At 38.9% G+C, this 17,149-nt stretch overlaps 1 protein-coding gene across 2 annotated transcripts in view; it reads right to left on the bottom strand.

Moving 5' to 3' along the window:
* Window positions 1–2,123: 2,123 nt before the first annotated feature.
* LOC121956324 (E3 ubiquitin-protein ligase SMURF2) overlaps window positions 2,124–17,149 on the bottom strand; it is a 79,240-nt gene continuing 64,214 nt past the window's right edge. For both annotated transcript variants that reach the window (XM_088069355.1, XM_088069356.1), the window contains exons 12-19: window positions 15,579–15,780; window positions 13,669–13,772; window positions 12,777–12,891; window positions 11,317–11,495; window positions 9,705–9,963; window positions 8,600–8,801; window positions 7,479–7,554; window positions 2,124–6,868 (exon numbers count right to left, since the gene is read on the bottom strand). In XM_088069355.1, coding sequence (XP_087925481.1) covers window positions 6,769–6,868; window positions 7,479–7,554; window positions 8,600–8,801; window positions 9,705–9,963; window positions 11,317–11,495; window positions 12,777–12,891; window positions 13,669–13,772; window positions 15,579–15,780 — 1,237 coding nt within the window. In that variant the 3' untranslated portion in view covers window positions 2,124–6,768. The remainder of the gene's footprint in view (window positions 6,869–7,478; window positions 7,555–8,599; window positions 8,802–9,704; window positions 9,964–11,316; window positions 11,496–12,776; window positions 12,892–13,668; window positions 13,773–15,578; window positions 15,781–17,149) is intronic.

The raw sequence follows: 17,149 nt of genomic DNA, 5'->3' as shown, positions 1-17,149 counted from the left end.
ACCCTTTAAATGCCAGGTTTCTCACATGATGCCACTTTGTTTTTAGAAGAAAAAATTAATTAATTATTTCATACTTATTATGATTATGATTATGATTATGATGATTATTATTATTATTATTATTTCTATTTTTTATTTATTTATTTTATTTTATTTTTATAGGATATGTCAGTGAATAGCAGCAACATTAATGGTGAGAGTGCACCTATTTTTCTCCATATGATAAATATGGTTAAAAATAATTATCTCATCGGGAGAAAAATAGTAAAAATGACAAATTCCAAGTCAAAAGCCCAGAATGACACCTAAAAATAATATAATGCATGTTTTTCTGCTTTGATGGGATCAAAAATGTCAGCTTGAATCGGTTTCATTGGAGCATTTTTTGACCTTAATAGTCTGAATGTAACTATTTAGTTTCCACAGTGTATTTTACACTTAGCTGGAAATTCACACAAAAATACTCAATCACGCCAAAATTTATGTCATATGCATGAACACAGCCAAAATCACCAAAAAATCAAGAATAAAAAGTAGATAAAATGCACAAAACAGTCTGCGAGGGTTATTATTTCCACGTTACTGTCTATTCTCTTACGTTTTTATTGTAATTATCATCGTTTGTAACTATTTTTATGCTGCTGTTTTGTTCAGATCTCCATTGGAAAAAAAAAATGTTGATCTCAATGTACTTACCTGATTTAATATGGATTAATTTAAATTAAAAAAAAAAGAAGAAGAAAAAAATGCTTTAATTCTCTATGACAGTGGTTCCCAAACATTTTACTTAAGGGACCCATTTTCTATCACTCAGTAAACTAAGTGACATATTTTTTGGATAATTCATTTAGTACTTTGATCTAGTGTTTGTTCTTCTGTTTAATGTAATTATTGATTATCAGAACAGATAACGATTAATTAATCCTTTAATAGAAAACTTGTTGCAACTTTACTGTGGAAGTTTTCAAGAATCTAAGTCGTTTGATGAATTATTTATGGGAAAAATTGACATAATTTTTCCAACAGCTTCATCCTTTGTCGCTGTAACTGGTTTCCCTGCCCCCCCACAGAGCCATCTGCCAGACCTTTAATCCAGAGTGGTATCAGTCGGTGCACAGTGGGGGGTCAGAGACATGAAGACATTCAGATGTAAAGAGCTTTATCACCCCCCCACTTGACTTTTATTCTCAGTCAGTATGTTAATAACAAGCCTCCGATTTACGGATCTCATGCAAATAACTGCTGCGACGAAGGACCTGCTAAAGGGATAGTTCTGACTTTTTTGTATGAGGTACTTCAGTCAGTGTGTTACATACAGCAGATTTCACGCCCTCACTTTGGAGAAGCAGACTGGTGTCCAATACGGAAGTAAAATTTGGGCAAAGTGGTTTGATTTATCCCAGAAATATGGGAAGTCAGAAATTAACAAGAAAGAAGTAAAAAATACAAGAAAAGTCCCTGAAAATTAGCACAAAAAATAAACTGGGAATTAAAACAAACAAAAACAACAACAAACAAATGAACAAGGAAATAACCTGAAAGAAAAAAAAACGCTCGAATCATTCATTATAATCATTCTGTAAAGTAATTTTAAATATATCATTTTGATAATTAGAAACATAGCTCTCTGGAAAATGTTTGTTTGTATGATTTAAAAAAAAGTATGGGAGAAAAAATGGCCACCCTGGCAAACAATGTCCCGAAAAAATGTGAGAAATTTGTAAAAGGTGACAAGACAATGACCTGAAAATATGTTTTTACGAAGGAGAGATGATTATAAGAAAATTATTTTAAAAAATTAAATAAATAGAAAAGGGAAAAAAGTCCAGAAAATTATATTTATAATTATTTTATAATAGATTAAAAATTATTATTATTATTATTTTGGGGGCAGGGGGGGTCATTGTCTTGTTTGTTGTTTTTTTTTTTTACTTTTTCATTTTTTGTTATTTTCAGGTAATTTTTCTGCAACTCTTTATTAATTTCTTGATCATTTTTAAGCCATGTCTTGTTAAGTTGCTAAAGAAAAATCCGAACTATCCCTTTAAAGTCGTCCTCTGCTGTGAATAAGCAGTAAATCAGATGCAAAAGCTTTTATAAAATGAAAAAAAAAGGACAGGACGTATGTTTGTACAAGGCCTTACATTGTTAGACAAAGGCAAGTTTAATTAGAACTAATTACACACAAAAATAAAATACTCTTACAAAATGAAAGTGTTAACATACATCAAATTGCATCAGTCAGCTATGAGAGATATAGTCCTGCTAGTGGATCATGCTATTTAAAAAAAAAACAAAAAAAAGAGCGCCTTCTCTCAGCTTTTTGAAATAAAAAAGTTGGTGGACGAGAGGCAGCTGCGGGCGACGCTGAGCGGTGTAGTGTGGGAACAGAAAGTAGGGCCATCGGCTTGTGCACTGGACTTAAAGGCGAATGAATATCTGTTAGAGACGTCACCGTTAAATACACGCGGCAACCTTACATCTGTTTGTGTGCAATTCCTCTTTTCATTTTTAAGTTAAAGATAAATTACAGGTCGTTTGATCCACATATATGAACAATATCTTATTACTGTACAAAGCACCATCTGAGGACACTTCACTTTGCATACACTCGTCCGCATGAAAAAAAGAAAAAAACATTGTTTTTCGTGTGTACGCAAACGTTAAGAACAGTCCACGGTCGTAGAGATTGCTAGACAGGCAGCATCTTTTGAAAACATTCAAGAATTTCATTTTTAAATCGTAGAAAACAACCCCCCCAAATCTCTCTAAATAAAAAAAGTCACTGACGGGACTGTAGCAGGCGGAAACAGGATTCAGCTCACTCAGTTCCCTTTCAAAATAAAGCACATTTGGACACATGCAACGGTTACTGTGTGTTTGTGGTCTGCTGTGGGGAAAGTAATTTTTACAACAAGACTCAAAACCTCTTAAAGGGTACGTTTTTTTTTTACCTTGACCCTGTTTTCACTTTTTTTTGGACTAATGGGAACAATTTTTTGGTTCAGTATTCGGCGAAAGTGCAGCAGGAGAAACAGGCTACAATGTAACGACTCTGAGCTCACACAGTCAGTGTCTGACATCTCTGTGGAGAGGATCCCAACTGAGGTCAATTTTAACGCAAAAGCTTTCATTGTGAAGCAGCTAAATAAGGATATTATGAGTTTAACCCTTCGAAACCTGAGCAAACTTCCCAGATTTGTCTCAAAAACATGGGAGGAAGAAGGCAATGAGCAAAGAAGACAGTAAAAAGTACAATGAAAAGTACCTGAAAATTTGTTTCGAAAAATAAAGAAAACAAAAAACAAAAAAGACCTGGAAAATTTCTTAAAAAGTATAATAATTGTGTAAAATACTTTTAAATATGTAATTATGATAAATATAAATGCAGTTTTTCCCTATCTGTTTTTAAAAATCATTTTATGAATCTACTAATGTTCTGCAACATTTTCAAACAAGTTGCTATTTGCCTTTTTTTTCCCATTTTCTTGCACAAATTTGCTCAGATTTTATGTGAAACGCATCTAAAAAAACTGTGATGTAGCTCCAGATTTCAAAGGGTTAACAGACTCGTTCTCATTCTGAAGCCGCTTTTGCCACCTTTAGCGTCTGCGTGATACGCCATCAGCTGAGATCACGCCCGGAAGGAATCATCTGCGGTGTTATTATACGCCGACAGACGGACGGACGGTCGACGTCAGACGAGAACGCGGCCAGACGGCATCTGTTGCGTCAACACGGTACGCTGCTGGACGGCGTCTTGTTGAAACACTCAATAACGACGTATTATAAGGGGTTCGAGGGTCCCTGTTGGACTGGAGGGGTGGTGGATGGATCCAACAAACCCCGGACTTTCATGCCTGACTCTGGTGTTCGCTTCCCGTCTGGATGTTTGTTTTCTACACCTTATCCTGACCACCTGTGCCAGAACGTGCATTTGTTGACGTCTTAGCGTTGGTCGCCATGTGTTTGTGTTGTCTAAACATGCACCGCACCATGTGCTTATGTTGACATCACGGCATCCCAAAACGTCAACAGCAGACGCAAGAGGATACGGACGACTTGAATGCAGAGTGGACAAAAGGCTCCGTCCCTTTTCTTAAATGTATTTGATGATGCTCCGTCAGTGACAGAAAAACCCAAATATTAACACTTTTAGTGGACATAAATTGCGAACATGCCTCGAGTGGTTACGTTGCAGCCTGTTTTGCGACTTCCTGTTGCAGCACTCTCCCGAAATACTGGATCAGTTTCAAAACTTGTTGTTCTTATTAGTCACTTAGACAAAAAAAAGGTCAAGGTGAAAAATATCAAACTTAAACATTCAGAAAACCAATAAAAATGTCCAGAATTAGTTTCTCATCAGTCGTCAAATCAAAGGACGTTAAAAACGACGTATGACATCTCCTGAGAACGCGGCCGGCCAAGAGCTCCTGATGACGTTTCGTGGCCACAAACACAAATGAGCACGAGCAGTGTAGTGTGCACTTTCAGCAGTAGTATGCCAATGCGAGACAAACGCTATTTTAGCACCACGTAGCTAGAAGGTAGTCGAGGTTTTTCTTTTTTGTTTTTTTCAACACAGTAAAGACGGGCTTTGGACTGAACAGAACACCGTTTGAAATCAGAGTTAGGTTTCGTGTTGGTGACGTTAATAAAGCCCAGCTACGAATGACAAAGTGTTAAAAAACGCGTAGTGAAACGTCAACACCACATGTAGCTCCAGGATGAAATCAGCAGAATTTAAAGGGTCCGCTCAATATTAGCAAAGAGTCATTCATTCAAAATGATTATGGCACTCAGAGGACGTTGTGTGTTTAAAGGGACAGTTCAGTTTTTTGGGCGGTTTGTATGTGGTACTTCAACATCGTCAGTGTTTTGGATACAGTTTGGAGAAGCAGGCTGGAGTCCGACACTGAAGCAAAGCGATCTACTCGTGGACGAGGGCGATAATAAAAACTATTTTAGCCACAGAAATAAAAATCAACATAATTTTAAATGTACGCTTTATTAAGAGTGTTTTCACTGCTTTACCTAAATGTAAGACGGATGGCGTCGTTGGGCTCAGGAGTGGCTTTTGTTTTATTTGGTTTTTTTTCACTTTCTGACCCTTTCAATGATAATTTCCGTTTTTACAGTTTCTAGCTGAGATCAATGGTGTGATTTCGGTATTTTTTAAAATATTTTGGCTGGCCACCAGGTTTGGAAGTCGTTCTTTCTTTGAAAATCATCAAAAAGATTTTAAGGGGAAAAAAAAGAGAAAAAACCAACATTTTTTAGAAAAACAAACAAATATCATAAAGAATAAGAAAATCACCAAAACTTTGTTTTAGTACAAAAAACTTTTATATAGAAAAAAAAAACACCAAAAAGTTTTAAAGGAAAAAAATGTGAAAAAATGGAAGAAAACTGATAAATTTTCCCCAAAAAAATCTCAAAAAATATTTAACGAAAAAAAAGAATTCACTCAAAAAATTAAAAAATGTAAAAAGTCATTTACAGCAATATAAATACTCTCAATATAGCGTACACTTAGCTGATTTTGATATTTTCAGGTGGGACTTTTTTTCGGTGGCTAAAATTTGTTTCGCTGACTCAGCAGCACATTTCTTCGTCTGTGTCGGACTCCAGTCTGCTTCTCCAAACTGAGGGCGTGCCGACTGAAATCTACAGTATGTAACACACCGACTGTGAATAAACGCCCCATAAAACCCCACTTCAAAAAATCCAAACTATCCCTTTAAGACTTTTTTGCTCTTTAAGACATCTCTCTCCTTGTACAGTGTGAGAGGTCACGTCGAGAAATAAAACCACAGCATTAACTTACGTGAAATTCGGTCAGGTTTTTTTCACAAATCGTCTTCGATAATTTAAAACACATAACATTTAAAAGATCTTGTTTTTCGGAAACAGTGGACAGGGGTTTCTGGAATATAACAGAAATAAATTATATATATTATATAGGATTTTATTGTTTTTTTTCTTCCCTGTTATATAAAAATAACACATTTCATTCATTTTCAAACAAAACTTAGCTGTCGGACGTGTGGAATATTTAGTGGGGATGCAGCGCTACGTGTCGGGCAGCGGCTCGGGAGCGGAGGTCCCTGCTGCCGTCTTTGGAGGGTTGTAAACAGTCAGGCTCGGCCTTATTCAGTCTCTAGTCTCGCCCTTCCTCGTTTTCCAGCCTTGGCATTACTGATAACCCCAATGTGATCGCTCGGAGGCACCAGAGTCACGCACACTCCAAATTTAGTGTTTTCGAGTGGTTGCGGTAACCATTAATAACCCTGTGCTCTAGCAAACAGACCAGTTAATTTCGGAGTGGACTGACCGTGTGTTCTGCTTGGGAAGATGGAGCATTGCTACATGGATACAGTCTGTTTTAAAATGCTAAAATGATCTTAGAAAAACAAAAAAAAAAAAAAAAGGAAGAGCCTGCAACTTGTGCGGCTTCCACAAGTTAGTAAATAGTCTGAGTTATTAGCAGCTGAAGAGATCCTTTTCAATGATAAAAAAAGACATAAAGGAGGGTTGAGGGTTAAAAAAAACACCCAGAGTCACATGACATTGTGTGGTCGTCTTCGCCCACCGTCCCTTAGCTTGGCCACGTGTCCCCGGGAAGTATGGGCGTCCCCGGGTGAGGCAACCGAGGATGACCCCCATCTGAGAGGGCAGATTTGCGAGGGTGGGGAGTGGGAGGGTGGGGGGTCACGGCCAAACTGCGTTGCTTCTGGTTTGTTTCGGAGCTCCGTCTGCAGCTGTGACTCACTCTACAGCGAAGCCGCACGTCTCCTCGATGGCGGTGAGCAGCTTGTCGTACAGTTTGTCGTAGTGCTCGTAAGGAGGAATGTCAATCCGGTTGAAACTGGCGGAAAAAAAGGAGGAAAGAACAGTTTTATAACTGTAATTATACTGTCTGAACGACAACACGGCTGCGTAAATAAAGGAAGCAAAATAAGGTTTGATATTACTGATTACAACCTTTCAGTTCCTTTGTCTGAAACGCTCATGTCATAAAGTCAGAGAAACATCCCAAAACCTGAGAAACATCCTATAATCTTAGAATTTTTTTCTTTAAAAAATCTGGGACCAATCCTAAAATCTCTGAAAGTCATAAAACCCGAGAAATGTCCTAAAATCAGAGAAACATCTTAAAATCTTAGAAACGTTCTAAAATCAGAGACACGTTCTACAATCCTAAAAACATCTTACAAGTCTAGAAAATTCAAACCTCCAACATACATCCAAAAATCCTAAAAAACGCCGAAAATTATAGAAAAGTCCTAAAACCTGGGAAACATCCCAAAATCCTAGAAATGTCATAAAATAAAATAAAGTCTCAAAAGCAAAGAAATGTCCTAAAATCAGAGAAACGTCCTAACATCTGAGATATGTCCTACAATCCTAAAAATGTCCTATAATCCTTTAAACTTGTTAAACTCTGAGAAAAGTCTGTGAGGCGGACGCGTCCTCACCAGGTGTGGGCTTTGGGCAGGTTGTTGGTGCTGGCGTCGATCTGGTGGATGGTGAAGAGCCGCGGTCCAGCTGCACCTGGATCAACACAGTTCATTTTTACAAACGGACCTTCGCTGCACATCCGGTCTCTCTTTGACATTTTAATAAAGTCATTTCATTTTTTTCAGCATCACATACAGAGAAGCCCAGTACTGAATCCTAAAACCCAGACATGAGTTTGCATTTCAGCACCTCTGTTCCCTCGTCTGAAGGCTTTTTGGTTTTAGTTTTGGTTGGATGTGTGAAATAAGATTTGTGGTAAATTAACACAAGCTAAAGATTTTGTTTCTACGACATTAAAATACGTCAGGTATCCCACTGTGAAGCTTTTACTTGTCTTAGAAAACAGGTTGCTATTTTAGTTTTATTTTATTTTATTGTCTTTATTTTATTTTAATTTTATTTATTTATTTATTTATTTTATTTTATTGTCTTTATTTTATTTTAATTTAATTTTAATTTTATTTATTTATTTATTTATTTATTTTTTTATTTATTTATTTTATTTTATTTTATTTTATTTGTCAGACATTGTTTTTATTCTGTAAACCTTTTTATTTGGGAAGCACTTTATGTGCTATATAAATAAAGATTATTATCATTATTATTATGTGAGGTGTGTGTGGACCTCGGTGTACTCTTCGTGCCCGGCGCTCTGGCTCCGGGCAGCGCCGTCTGCCAGGATGAACCCATCGACCCGCTGCATTGAGCACACACTCAGGGTTCACCTCAGGTCAGAGACACCGAATCACTCACACACACACACACACACACACACACACACACACACACACACACACACACACACACACACACACACACACACACACACACACACACGCACACGGGCCAGTGTCGAGAGAGCGTGTGAGCGTAGAGCGCCGTGTGAAGACGACCGCGCCTCTGAACATGATGATCTGACGTCACATTAACACGCGACGTCTCTCTCAGCTGCATGATGCTGATGAGGCTTCAGAGCGCTGAAAGAGGCAGCTGCTCACGCCGAGCTATGGAGAACAATACGCGCGTTTACGTGACTACACACGCAGGTGTACGCGGGTTTCGTCCGGATTTTTGTTACCTTGGAGAGCCTTGAATCCTTGCAGGGGAACTCTGGAGGAGCCGGTGACGAACTGCAGCAGCCGCGCTCGGCGCTCCTCGTCAAACGACTCCACGGCTTTCCAGAACCACTTCACGATGTTGCTGTCTGGTGTGCAGTGTTTGAGCCGCGTGTTGGACTTCCAGTCGTTGATGTCGATTTTACCCAAACCGCAAACAATCAGCTGCAGGTCGAGGAGAGAGGTGGAGATTTTATTAAGAGTGCAGTGAAATCCTTTCAATGAGCTGATCTACATCTAAGTCTAAGTCTAAGTCTAAGTCTAAGTCTCAATCAGTGATACTCAATTTACAGTCTGTGGGTCAAATCTGGTCCCTGATAGGGTGCCAGTCGTCCCCCCAACCAATTTCTAATTCACAATAAAAATAAAGTGAGTCACACTATGAATTGTTTTTGTACTTTTAGTCTACATAAGGTGCCAGAGTCCATGAAACAGCTTTTAAAATAGAGCTTATTTATCAACTAAGTGCCAGTGGAGGATCCCCACACCCCTCGACAGAGGTCCTAGCTAAGATCCTAATGTCCTAGAAATGTACACGTACTAAAATCTGAGACATGTCCTAAAATCCAAGAATTGCTCCAAAATTCTACAAACGTAATTAAATTAGAGAAATGGCCCCAAATCCGAGAAATTCCCAAAAATCTAAATAAATGTCCTAAAAATTTGGGATATTTTCAAAATTCCAAAAAAACATTCTAAAATCCTAGAAAAGTCAATATCCTGGAAATTGCCTAAAATCCGAGAAATGGCCCACAATCCTAGAAACTTTCCAAAAATCCTAAAAAAGTACTGAAATGCAGGAAATGTCCTAAAATCAGAGAAATGTGCTAAAATCTGAGAAACTTTCGAAAAAAACCTAGAAAAAACCTAAAATCCTACAAACTGCCGAACATCCAAGAAATGTCCCACAATCCTAGATGTGTCTTTAAATCCTAAAATCATTCTAAAATCGTAGAAATGTGCTAAAATCCGGGAAACATCCTTAAATCCTAGAAATGTGTACGTGGCCTCTCGACTGGTAAAGTCGAGTCTCTGATCTATGGCGTGAAGAAAGGTCAGCGGCGGTACCTCGAGCTCCTTCTCGTCGAAAGCCTTGAGCAGGTGTTGGGGGATGACCTCGTTGAAGCCTTTCTGCAGAGCGAGGAACTGAGCCTCGATGCCTCGCAGGAAACGCCAGTTGACGTAGAGGCGGACGTACTCCTTCTTGGTGTCCTGCGTGACGGGGATGCTCTTCCCGTTGGGCTTGAGTTCGTGCTGGATGATCTCCCCGTAGGCGTTGTGTTCGACGCAGAAGGTGTGGTCCAGCACACCTGTGATGTCGTTGTCCCTGAAGATGGACAAACATCTGAGTCAGTTTGAGGACATCGACAACGCTTTCATGCACAAAATATTTTTTTTTTTTACCTTTATTTCAAAAACCACAGTTTTCCGACTAAGCTGTTTATGACGGATTTAAATAAAGTTGAGACGCGAAGCAACAAAACGATGATTTGTGAATCTTTTTTGACTGCAAAGACAAAATAATTAACATTTAACACACACTCGCATCGCTTTGCACAACAATGTGCTTTTCTTTATACTTTCATTACTTTTTTAACCGACATCATAAGCATCAAATATTCATTATTTTCAGAATTTTAACCCTTTAAATGCCAGGTTTTTGTCATCATGCCACTATGTTTTCAGAGACACAAACACAAAAAATTAATTATTTTCAATATTATAAATGCAAAGCAGATTTTTGGGGGGTGATCACAGTCTGGGATATGTCAGTGATCATCGATAGTGGAAACAGCATGTATTTCCTCCATATGCCGAATATGGTCAAAATGACCTCATCAGGTGGAAAATAGTCAAAATGACAAATTCAGAGTCAAAAGCCCAGAATGACACCCAGAAATAATACAAGTCCTGTTTTTCTGCTCTGATGGCTGTGGGATCAAAAATGTCAGTTTGAATGGGTTTCAATGGAGCATTTTTGGACCATTTTTCTGTTGAATGTCCACTAATGTACCAAACAGTCAAAACCTCTGGGGGGCGCTGTCTTCAAAGTCCAGAGGAGAGGTTTCCCTCTGATGACAACAACTCGTCACTAGATTAAAAATGTGATTATTATTTGTGAAATGTTCTCTAAACTGCTTATTTTCATTAGTAAGTGCAGATACAAGTACAAGTACGTAAAAAGAAACTATACACCTCCCTTTTTAATTCGGCTTCCAATTTGGGTTAATTTTACTTTTTTCTCATTTATTGCTGTAGTTATGTTTGCCTTTTTCCCCTTAGTTTTTATTTTTATTTCATACAATTTTAATAAATTATATTATTTATATTGTGTTGTTGAGCACTTTAAGTTGCATCTCTGCATAAAATGTGCTCTATAAATAAAGCTATTTTATAAAATTCTTCTTCTTCTTATTATTATTATTCTTATTATTATTGTTAGTAGTAGTATTTTATTTATTTATTTAATAGTAATGAACATCAGTATAAAATACAGACGTAAATATGCCGGAGTTTGCACGCCTTCTAACTTACATCTGTAGTCTCTTGCCAGGTAACAAATAAAATAAAAACATGATGCCTGTGAGAAAACAGCAGGGAATATTGTGTTTGATGTAATTCGCGTGGATTCACAGAGAAGAATCCACGCCGTTTTTGTAAATCTGCGTCTTGTACGTACAGGATCCACACGAGGCTGTTGTGCAGGTCGGGGTCGACGGACTCCATGTCGTCCAGCGTGATGGGTTTCCCCAGCAGCTGTTTGTAGAAGGGCAGAGTGAAGCCGCCGTCGATGTAGTGGCCGTGGAACACCGCCATCCCCATGATCCGGCCCACAAAGTGAAAGTAAGACAAGTGTTCCTGCGGGCAGAAAAAACGGCTTCAGTTTCCAAATAAGGACACAGAAACGCGCAGAGCTGACGGTTCAAAGTGTGTTTACAGTGTTCAACCTCTGAATTCCCCTTTTTGGCAAACCAAATAATTCCACACGGTACAACATAAAACAGCAGCACAGACGTGACGCCACAGTCTGTACCGGAGATCGCGTCTGTTGACTGGAGAGCAGAAATAAACAGACAAACTCAGAATGTTGAAGTTTTTAAGATGAAATCACCAAAAGCTGCTTCTACAGTAACACGTTTCTGTTTATGGTATCTGTGCATATAAGCATTTTAGCACCATTACAAAAATAAACTCTGCACATCCCAACACGCCTGAGAGCACATATCACATGACCACACGTGTTCAGGAAGCACGGCAAAATGTAAAACCAACGACCAGAATAAAAGAAAAAGAAAACACATAAAACATGACTTTTATGGGGATGTAAATGCAGAGGTTTTTGGTAAATTTAGTATATTTAAAAAATAAAATAAAATAAAAAAATATATATATGAACAACATATTATTTTATTTATAAATATACTTTCCTGTTTAATAATTAAAAAATAAAAACAACAGTATGGATGTAATCCTGGTTAAGAGTATACTGTTCAAACGTTTTGTAATCAACAAAAAAATAAAATACAATAATGTTTTAGTGTGGATGTAGCCTGAAGGCCAGTTCATAGTTCAAAGCTTCTGCAGAAGGCAAATAAAATAAAATAAAATAAAATAAAATAAAATAAAATAAAATAAAATAAAATAAAATAAAATAAAATAAAATAAAATAAAATAAAATAAAATAAAATAAAATAAAATAAAATAAAATAAAATAAAATAAAATAAAATAAAATAAAATAAAATAAAATAAAATAAAATAAAATAAAATAAAATAAAATAAAATAAAATAAAATAAAATAAAATAAAATAAAATAAAATAAAATAAAATAAAATAAAATAAAATAAAATAAAATAAAATAAAATAAAATAAAATAAAATAAAATAAAATAAAATAAAATAAAATAAAATAAAATAAAATAAAATAAAATAAAATAAAATAAAATAAAATAAAATAAAATAAAATAAAATAAAATAAAATAAAATAAAATAAAATAAAATAAAATAAAATAAAATAAAATAAAATAAAATAAAATAAAATAAAATAAAATAAAATAAAATAAAATAAAATAAAATAAAATAAAATAAAATAAAATAAAATAAAATAAAATAAATAAATAGTCAGTAATGTCTGTGACTCACAGGGTTGACGGCAGAGTCCGGGTTTATCTGCAGCGTGTAGATGTCGTCCCGGGAGTACTGGAACAGGCCGTAGTACGGGTTCAGCATCTCATGCGACAGCAGATAGAGCCACTCCCTGCACAGATACACAGACTCACGGAGGTCAGACCGAAACTCACGACAGATTTAAAACACAGAGCGGACACACGTTTGAGTTCAAAACATACTGACATAAACTAATGAAGAAAATACACCAAAAAACGACAGTGAGTGAGCTGAATTCTGTGTCTCCTCCACTAGGAGGCGAACTGCTGTCTAAAAAATGACTGCTGAACCAAAGACTCAAATTTGTGTCTCCTTGTCTCCTGTCTGTGATTTGGACACTGATCTCAGAGCGCCCTGTTGACGGATGTTTTAGTTCCTAAAATGCACCTTGAGGAGAGAGGAGGCTGGGGATGCACAGGTGTATCTATAAAAGAGGCGGGACACAAGGCTGTCACACGCCATATTTAATTGACATCGCTTTTTAAATGACGACTCCGAAACACGATTGTCTCACTGTCTCCGCTCGTCTCTCCCCGTGTCTCTTTCACGCCTCCTCCTCTTGCGTCTGAGGTGAAAGAGATTCAGACTCGAGGAGCGGAGGCGAGTAAAAGAATCCAACGTACAAACGTAGAGAAAGACAGAGACGGCTGGTGGCTCCTCAGGCTGCGATCAAACACGGCTCAAAAACGTGTCGGTGCTCATGGAGAACGGGACGGAAATCCAGACGCTAAAAATGTCAAAAATGTGAAAATGAGGAGGAATTACATTAAAAAGGCCTTTGTGATAGTGGCTAAGTCATTAGCTTTTTCATGTAATTCCTCCTCACTTTCACTTTTTCTATGCTCCTCTCTCTTCTGCTGCTTCTTACCTGGCGACTCCTCCGTAGTCGAGCCCCTCCTCTCCTCTGAACTTCACCATTAACCTCTTCCACAGGTCCTTCGGCCTCATCTTCATCACCTGGCGATACGACTCCTGCAAACAGACGCGATCGGCTTGTTAAAAACAGCAGCGGACACTCTGGTTTCAAAGGTTTACATACATGTGAAAAGACGCGTGAAAGCAGCACAAGAAACGTATGTCGTTCCAGGTTTCAAAGGGTTAAAGAGGGGTCCTGCCTCTGGGGAAACTGACAAGCATCAGGTCTGACCGGCTCCCGAGATGCACAATGTCCCAAAGTCTGAGACTAATCTAAAGCAGTGAAGTGTAAAAACATATTTGCTCCGCCGTCCCAGTTTCGTGAGAAAGGAGACGGATGCAGCGTGGCGTTAAAAAAGTCATTTCCGACTGGTTCTCTGAGATCTCTCCGCCTCAATCAGCGCTCATCCCACGTGCAGACAGCTCACAGCGTCAGGGGGAGGGCTCATTTAAAGTGGATTAGGGGCAGTTATAATAAACACAGCCGTAAGACTATAATAACACAGCCAGGTTCCTCTGCGCCCTGCAGATACAGCAGAGAGGTGCTGCGAGAAATGGGAATGTCTTATCTGTGCCGAAAAGTACACATGAAGACAGCTCTGGCAGCTGAGCACTTGCCTGTTTGCTCATATTGTAATGCTTCAGCCGGTCTGGAGACGCTATGCAGTTCTGTCTCGCTTAACCTCAAGACGTCCTCTGCACCCCCCTCCTCCCGCCCGTCCCGTCCCGGCCTGCTCTCTCTCTCTTTCTCTTTCTGTCTCACATTGAGATCAGCCAACAAAAATGTCTTCGTTCAGATTAACAGACGTGGCTGTTCCAGCACATTCCTGTGCATATTTTATGAGGGTCATGCAGTCTGTTGCAGGTGTTGTTGCTCTGATGAAGGCCCTCCTAGATGCAGAGCAGAGGAAAAAAACTCCCCAGCTGAGAAAACCCTCATCTGAAACAAGAGGTCTGCTTTAGATTTTACACAGACTACCTTCACACATCATAGATAACAGTGTGTGTGTGTGTGTGTGTGTGTGTGTGTGTGTGTGTGTGTGTGTGTGTGTGTGAGGGAAATCACTCTCACAGCCAAACTGCTGCAGGCCAGGGCCTTTACAGGAGTACAGAAAAAGAAAAAACCTTCAGGGGATGTTTAACATAACTTGGATGCGTCAATAAATAACTTGTACGATTACAAGCAGCTCTGCAGCCACAAAAAAAAAAAAAATTACATATTTGTTCTGTTTGCTTCTTTTAACCGTTTAAAACCTGGAGCGATGCCTTTCACGAGTATTTAAACCTTTGAAAACGAGATTTTTGCAATTTAAAAACATGGACAAAAAGGCAATGCACAAATTTGTAAGAAATATACGACAAATTGGAAGAAATGAATAGATTAGATTTATTTCTAGACTTTCCCTTATTTTGCGGGATAATTTTCTAATAACCCCCCCCCCCTTTTTTTTAGAACAAATGTTTAGGTAATTTTCTTGTCACCTTTTACTAATTTCTTTCAGCGTAGCTGTCGGGGGTGGGGGTGTTACAGTGGTTACAGTGTAAGAGGACCATAACTGCACCAGTATTATGAGCAAATTATGGGACAACACAGAATTACAAGTGTTCAGTGCTCACAGCGCCAAATGTAGATTTGTTGGCTGCAGTTTTGGGGAAATGAGAGCAGGTGGTTGTGCTGTGGAGCAAATCTTAAAGTAATTTCCGTGTTTTTCTCCCATTTTGTTCAGCATTTTAATTAGTTTCACACACGCTCACGCTGTGGCGGCTGAATTTCCCTCCAGGTTACATTATGTACCGATTTAACAGCAGGCACCCTTCAGATGACACGGTGTCATGACTGAGCTTTTCTTTTTGCACGCTCACCTCGAAGATCTCCTCGCGGGACACCTCGATGCGACAGTGGCCGGCCTGAGGCTGCTGCTGGGACAGCTCCTGGCGGAGGATCTTGAGCTTCTGAACAAGGTCTCTCTTGTACTTGGGCACCGTGAGGCACTCGGCCTCCTCGGGGAGCTGACCGGGGGACACCAGAGCCTGCTGGGCCTGATCCTTCAACTGGTTCTGACGACTGGAGGCCGAGAAGAGAGGTGAGAGAGCAGGGAGGGCAAGAGAAAGACAAAAATTAGACAAATAAAAACAAACTATAGCTGCTGAGGAGCAATGGGTCGTGTATTCTGCATCACTTGAGGCTTAAACTCACAACCTCAGACAACAAGTCTGAGACGGCTTCACGCTATGATAAAGCCGACCACCAGGGGGCAGGATATCAGCTGTCTGTGCATGGAAAGGCAGATTTCAAACTGCTGCCAAAAATTCATTCATCGAGACAAAACTCTGAGAATCTGCAGATTTCATCTATACAGCAGAGAGATGTTGATCATGTGTTGTGTTTTTCCAGATTGATTTGATCCATGAGTAAAAAACGATGTTTAAAGTTGATATTTTCCCACAGACTGCAATAGTTAACATGAAATGCTGTCAGAAATTCAGCGTTTGAGAAAAAATTCTAAAATGTTACACAGTTAAGCATCCATGGCAGCAAAATTTTGTCTTTTTCATGAACCCTTAAGATTTATTTCAAAAGAATTTGCAAGTATATGTTTACAGTCAAACATTTTGATAAATTTTGCTCAATTTTTGATAAATCAAAAATCTGCGGGGACGGTTTGTGTCAGACAGTCTGAAGACGCCCTGCAGCAGGTTTGGTGTCAATTGAGTCAATTAGGGAGGTTTAATTAGTTTTGCAGCGGTGTAGCTGTGCCAGTTACAAGATACAGTTCCCAAACACACAGCCTTACTCTACGACAATGGCACTAGCAGTTACTACATTTTTCTTTAGACTGAGAAAAAAACTCTTAATGTTGTGTCCATGAAAGCGGAGCGGAAACCGGCGGGGACATCAGCAGAGAATGAGCACGGAGTGGACATTATGAGACACCGGCGGAGACACCGGAGAAGAATGAGCACTTAGCGGATCAGTAACTCATCCCTGACTTTGTCTTTCAGTCCGCCGTCAGGTCTCACGGTGCAGGCTGGTCAGCAGGTCAATGATGAGAAACAACACGGGCGCTGAGTTTATGATTCATTTGTTATTTTCAAGGAAGAACATGAAGGAAGGGTGTGAACGGGCGCCCCTCCAGCGTGTGGCGCTCTAGGCGACCTCCTTTATCTCCTATAAGATCGACCTGGACGGCATATTTCCTCCTTGATCACTGATGATTGAAATAAGTCGCTAAACGTTTCTCCTGTTGCATTTTTTTCAAACATCGCCACTGAGAGGCTCCGAAAAGCCGCTAAATAGCGATAAAGTCGGCGCGTTTTTAGTCCTCTCCTCCCGTCACCCTGGGACCTTACATCGTCCTGTTCATTTGTTTTTGGACGTGCAAATGTTGTTTTATTACATAACATCCGTAATGGTGTCTCCTTCACTACAGCAA

The sequence above is a fragment of the Plectropomus leopardus genome, chromosome 18 (genome assembly GCF_026936395.1).
Source record: "Plectropomus leopardus strain MGB_pleo_1.0 chromosome 18, ASM2693639v1, whole genome shotgun sequence".
NCBI classification, from domain to species: domain Eukaryota; kingdom Metazoa; phylum Chordata; class Actinopteri; order Perciformes; family Serranidae; genus Plectropomus; species Plectropomus leopardus.
The sequence above is the reverse complement of the archived record's forward strand: the minus strand, read 5'-3'. Positions and strand labels throughout refer to the sequence as shown.